At 34.6% G+C, this 6,873-nt stretch overlaps 1 protein-coding gene across 1 annotated transcript; it reads left to right on the top strand.

Moving 5' to 3' along the window:
- The first annotated feature begins 3,590 nt into the window (after nucleotides 1-3,590).
- Nucleotides 3,591-4,208, top strand: LOC117117909 (potassium channel subfamily K member 13-like). Its single transcript, XM_033262389.1, has one exon. The coding sequence runs from the start codon at nucleotides 3,591-3,593 to the stop codon at nucleotides 4,206-4,208; it is 618 nt and encodes a 205-aa protein (XP_033118280.1).
- Nucleotides 4,209-6,873: the final 2,665 nt, after the last annotated feature.

The following is a 6,873-nucleotide window of genomic DNA, read 5'->3' as shown; positions in this document are numbered from 1 at the left end:
GGGCAGATGATAAATAATAATAATAATAATAATAATAAACAACTTTATTCATTTCTAATAATCAAATAATATATGCAATAGACTTTTAAATTTAATGAACAATAGTACCACGAATGTCACTAAAGTTCAGAATGAAAGGTTTCCACAAAAACCATTAACTTGCTCAAAGTGAGAACTAAAAATTCAATTATCTAAAAGAGATATAATTAAATCTCTGCCTACCGTATAGCAGCTGCTGTGAAAATACTGAAGTATGAAAGTGGGTATAACTCTCTGCACTTCTCCTTTAAGTTAACACTAATAAATCTAACCTTCTGTTTGAGCAGCATGATCTGTGACTGCCTCGTATTCATCTCTTTAAAGTCATGAAGTATAACTGCAAACAGTTGATCACAGTTACCTTTTGATATTATAGAGGAATTCAATCAAGCTGTTTGTTAAAGCACCCTATTCTAAGGAGAGAAGATGTCTGCTCGTGTTAGGTAGAATGACATCAGCTTCTGTTTGGAAAAGAGAAATCTCATAGGCTGATAGTCCACTGATTGTCATGAGAGATTTCCCTCAGGGGTTGCATGTGAGGACAAGAGGTAAAGACTCATTTAGCACCCAGGGATCCAGGGAAAGCACCCTTGGCTCCAGAGAAAGCATCCAGAGATCCAGAGAAGAGATCTTGTGTAAATTGGTTAAATTCATAATTTTGGCTATTTTTGAAATTTGCTTTAAATCAAAGCAGTGTTAACTAATAAATGAGGTTTAGCCAATCCATAAAAACCTCCTGGTTATGAGCCTGATAATTACACTTGCTTTTGTACAATGTCCTATAACGGGGTTACTGTACTACCATGTTGTTTTTCTTATTGTGTATTAAGAGTCAGTTTTGTAATGAAATGTATAAATTTGCAGTAGTATTTCAGTGTCCATGATATGACAGTGATCAAGACTTTACATGCCGTGAAAAGTGTTTGAGTTATTATTATTATTCAATGTGTAATTATGCTAAATTATACACACCATTGTTCACAGGTTGCATTCACAGGGAAACAGATGCGCTAAACTTACGACTATGACCTTTCTTCTTTAGCGCCTTGAGCACTAATGAAGTGTATACGTGCGCTGCATTATTAATAAGTCTCAAAATTAAACTTGGGGAGTTGAAGTTTTAATTCTAAAATTCTTTTTGGAGAGATTTTAACCATGGACACTGGAATTTGAAGGAAGTCTGTTTACCTTAATTTCAATATACAGTAAAAATGTTTGTTCAGATCATAATGTTTATTATATTTATATATTATAACAGTATACTGTGTTAATTGTCATAACATTCTCCCACTTCGAATTGATAGCCTGGTATCTTGTATGGAAAAGCTCAGAATGTATGTCACCAAAATTTTCACTGATATTTTCCATTTTATTTCTGAACATATTAACAAATTAACACCAGCTATTTTCTTATAATTTTCTCTAAACACTGATTCATCTACCACAGTAAGACCACACACACCCACCAAAATCTCTAGCTTCAATTCCTATCATTCTTTTAAAGAGGAAGACTGTACTGTATTAACGAACAATATGTGTGTTGCTCAAGTAATTCAAAACATGACATGTAGTTTGCGTAGCTATGCAAGCATAGTTTCAGAATTGCTGTCGTTTTGATTTCTAGATCAACTGCGTTGATGTCTGCATCTGGAAATTAACCTGAAGGACATACTGACACAAATACTTCAACACCTTAACAACTTAAGTGCAAAATAATTGACTGAAAAATGTATTATGTCTAGTACTTCCTGACTGGCACAGTCTGTTCCAGATTTTTACCAAGCAGCAGAAAATAGAATGATATAAATAATCACATGATGTTTTAATAATTAAATGACACTTTAGTTTTGGCTTATTTTTTAAGCTTTGGTAAATGTGGTGGATTAGATGGGATACCAAATATGGTTATTAAACAATGTACCTATGAGATAAGTCGTCCCGTCACCAATATCATCAACTGTTCCATTAACTGTGGCATTGTCACCACCCATGGAAATGAGCCAACGTAATCCCCTTAATGCTTAAGAAAAACCCACCTCCCATCAATGCATTTACACCGATCTCCCTTACACCAACCTTGTCTAAGATTACTGATTGACTTATCTCAAATGCTACTATTCCATTTATACATTATTGAACCAAAAGGGGATATCGACCACCCACTGCCTATTAATTGACATGTCGGGCAGCTTTAGCACATTGTTGCTGACCAACTTCTCCAAAGCATTTGACTCTTTTGACCATCCTACCTCTTTCCATCATCTCTTGAGAATGTGTGTCACTGCCCATTTTGCAGTGGGTGGTTGATTTTATTTCCAATAGGCAACAAAGGGTTAGGTATAAAAACCAATACTCTGACTCAGATTGGGTCACACTCTTGCATGGTGTACCCCAGGGTACAATTCTAACCCCAATTATATTATTTCTGTGCACTATAAATGCTGCAGGGATTGATATTTGGAAATATGTTGACGATCTAACTATTGGTGGGATTAGGCTTATTAGGAAAACTAGTAAAATCTAAGAGACTGTCAATAGCTTCCACTAATGGGGTATTGATAAAAAATTAAAACTTAACCCCCAAGAATGCAAGGTTATGCCCCCTCCCCCCGGTTATTGAAATCGAAACCATCAGTTAGACATTGTATAACCAGGTTTAGAATTTCAAATTCAACAAAACTTAAAGTGGGATACCCACATACTTTTTATGGGTGGGGGCAGTGGTCGTTGGGGGTGAGCGGGAAAAAAAAATTGGCAATAATTTTCCCAGGGACTTCCATGTGGGGAGGGGGAAGTGGGAATGGAATGTTGCTGTTGAATGCAGGCGGTGTGGTGGATGGGTACTTGAAATTTAGTTGATTGGGAAGAAGTTTGCATGTCTTATTTTTGGGGTGGCAGTGGGCGTGGTGGAATTGAAAATTAACTTTTATTTTATTTATTCTGGGATCTCCAGTTTTTTCGTGGCGACAGGTGCGCTGGTTGGCCAAGGGTGAAATCTTGTTTTTATTCAGGGTCATCAATGTTGGTGGGGGGGGGGGACGACTGGTTCGCGAAATTAGGTGTAAAAGAAGTCTCGCCAAACCTTCTTAATGTCCTAATAGTTTTTTGTTTTTTTTTGTTTATCACTGAATATTAATGTTTGATGTTTCAAATCATTTTTACTTTTTTTTGTCACCTTTTGTAAAAAAATGCTGCAATTCAGCCTTTGGCTGCAAATGTGTTTTTATGATATGTTTTGCAAAAAAGATACCAAGATAAATGTTATCAATCATTATATTAAACATGCTCCCAAGGTACAACATGTTGATATGCTGTACAAATGCATTGGTGTTTTATGAAATAATTGATTTTGATTATTATAAAAGCAGAAGGAAAAGGGGGCATTGACTTTCCATAACAAGAGTCAAATTTGTTAGATAATGCAATTACATTGAGCTAAAACAAAAATAAATTAATCACAATTTTTATTTCGTTTTTATTCATATGACATAATTTACCTTTTTCAGTATGCTTTATTCCACTATTTTTCTTTCTTTCCGTCAGGATTTGGAATGACCACACCATCTACGGATTTTGGAAAGGTTGCCCTCATCATCTATGGAGTTCCCGGTTGTGCTGCCATGATTCTGTTCTTCAATCTGTTCCTGGAGAGACTCATAACATTCATGGCCTTTCTAATGAAAGACTGCCATCGTCGTAAAGTTGAAAAGCGACGTAAGACACGGGGCATCCCGGTAGGTGACGGACATCCCGATGATTATGATGAAGAGGTTGATAATTGGAAACCGTCTTTATTGTGGATAATGCTCTACCTAGTAACTGCAGCCAGTTTGATCGCTGGTGCCGCTTCAGCAATGTTCATGCATAGCGAAAAATGGGGATATTTTGATAGTGTTTACTTCTGCTTTGTTGCGTTCAGCACGATAGGACTGGGAGACCAAGTGACAATACAGAAAAAGGACTACGGAAACACAACTTTATTATCATTAGGAAGTTTTTGTTTCCTGATTGCTGGTGCCTGCTGTGTCTACTCTATGTATATGGTCGGCTCTGTCGTTATTAAGATGTCTTTAACGTGGATTTTACAAAAACTAAACTGTATAAAAAAAGTGCAAACGATACCTCAGACAATGGCACCCCGAGCAAATTCAGCTGGTACGAGAGTATAGGACTTTGTGTTATTAAAATTTTGGTAGCATGATTTTTGTGAATATTTTGTTGTATTGTATATAAGTAGTTAACAAACAGCTTAGTACATCTGCAAGTCATTTCTTCCAGTGCATTTTTATTCTGCAATTTTTTTTTTAATAATATCTGATTGTAATTAATTGCATGAAAAGTTTTATAGAAATGTCAAATTTTGTATGACTTCAACATGTATTATTTGGCTTTTGATTTGCTTTTAGTTTCTAGGTTATATGTGGTTTAGGATAAAGACCAGTTTAGTATCATTGCTCAGGTATGATTAAGTGTAGGTTTAACAAATGAAAAGGACTCTATTTAATGTGTCCAACTGGATTTGGAATTGCTGCAATGTTTATGAAATACTAATACAAGAACAGCTATTATGTTCTCTATAAAGATTTTAAAATTTATGTTTAAAAAGATTTCAAATTGTAAATAAATCAGGTTTCCAGTATTTGATATACTGTATTAGAATGTAGAATGTGGTATCATTACCACCCCAGTAGGGGTCCACACTCACCTCAGCCCTATCTTATTTGGAGCTAAGGTGAGCATATTTTAAGAATATGCATCTCTAGATGCTGGGACATGGCACTCTCAGATTGTAAATATGCTTTTTCAAAGCAGTGTACCCTAACGAAGTGATTGGGTTTTTCCCCAAATGAGTTGCAGTTTTCCCTGACAGATGTCTTGTAACCCCCCTGGACCCACACTGGCGCTGCTACTGATGATATGCTTTGAAAAAGTAGTTAATTCGATCTAGCTTTCATGAAATTACAATATCCACAATATTATATCATAATCAGTATTTAATATAATTGGTACGCATAGAAATCAAAGTGGAAGTGCAATTGCTCATAAAGTCAGTGCACAACATACTAAATTTACCATATCTCAAATTAATGTAATTCAATTTCTTATATTTATGCATAATAGTTTCATTATTTTGTTTTATCAATTACTCTCTATTTAGATTTTAATGATATATTAGGTGACCATTAATTTATAAGAAAGATAATATGGGCTGTGTGAAAGTGATCTTTCTATCTGTACAATGGTACAGTACAGTACAGTATATCTCAAAAATACATAATTTATATTACTGTTATCATTTAAATTCTGTTCAGTAACCATGACAACACAAATAAAGCTGGTCTCAGAAGTTGTGCCATGACATGCTATACTGTAGCTCTCACACACTGTTTGGCCCTTCCAAGGCAAAACAACATAACAAAGATATTAAAACAGTTACATTGCTTTGCCATAGAACGGCCGTGTGTTTGTGAAATCATGTGTACACTTCCCCACAAACTAATGCATATGCAAATGTATCTTAACATTTTCCTTGGTATATGTTTCCACCAACAATTAATAAACTGACTAAGGTTGGAGTTAAGTTTGGACAGAGAAGGCATCTTCGGGCCAAGTGGCAGTTCCCTGTATGATATGGCAACTTAGATATTTTGAAATTGTGAAATTCCAGAAAGAAACCTGCAAGTATATAGCTGTCAAAGGGTCAAAATGCATAGGTTCAACATCTGCTTTGGAGTTCAGATTCAATCATGTACATATGACCAAATTATTTTTAATATGGTTAGAAACCTTATAATGTCATATACGCATCAATATGACTACAGAAAATAGTGCCCTCCCACCTTTCGTCAACTCCTACAGCAGACAACATTAGATAGCGCAACATAGAATAGGATGTCGTAAGGGTACCATAATATATTCTATTATGCAAGCTGTAAAAATGACAGCTTTAGGGGACATTTTATGATTTTCCATCTAAACATCTTTGAACTTTCTCTGTGTTATGTAAGGTGCAGTTTGTCATATTCTTACACGTGTACAAGAACACTTGCATGTGCAAGGAAGTCTGATGTAAGAAAATTTCGATCTAGCCCGTCATTTTCACCAGTGTATTTTCAAATACATGGAGTATTGTCTTAAACTTTTACAATGAAAACACATGGAATTACTGCAGTCTGTATCACTAATTGCATCTATAATCATTACTGTACATGTAAATGATACAATTTGTTGAAAATTACTTTGAGCAGAGTTTTCAAATGTGTTTATGTCAGTTTGCACTTAACTGACAAACTGTGTATAGCATTTATATGGACCACTTAGTATCACATTGCTACTATGGATTATTCACAATGTCACTATGAAGTATAGTATTAACATTTTGTTACAATGGACAAATTGCTGCAGTTGTGTCAAAACTAATATCAATTTTAAATAGAAAACCCTCTGTTTAAATACAATTAATATTCATATTAAAGATAAAATCATTTTTTGATAGAATTATTATTACAATTTATATAACATACAAATTAAATACCTATATAATTCATATTATTGTAGTTAAGTAATTAGATGTTATTGTATGATACCTAATGTATCACTGCAGTAAGATAAATTTCATGCTCAAAAAATTGCAGAACTCTGGAAAACTTAATTTAGTTTTGATTTGGTGAAAACCTGATTATCAATCACCAGTTCGCTTTCGCTTTACAGCATAGCATTTTAGCAAATACCGTTATTATTCCAAGTAGATCGATTATTTGCCAGGGAGAGCAGATCTTCATTACTTTGCAGGTGGAGAGTAGAAATGCTTATAGTTTCTAAACCAACATAATG

This window comes from Anneissia japonica, unplaced genomic scaffold (assembly GCF_011630105.1).
Source record: "Anneissia japonica isolate Jap-2015-1 unplaced genomic scaffold, ASM1163010v1 scaffold287896_len759773_cov187, whole genome shotgun sequence".
Classification (NCBI taxonomy): Eukaryota; Metazoa; Echinodermata; class Crinoidea; order Comatulida; family Comatulidae; genus Anneissia; species Anneissia japonica.
This window is presented reverse-complemented; position numbering and strand designations above follow the sequence as displayed.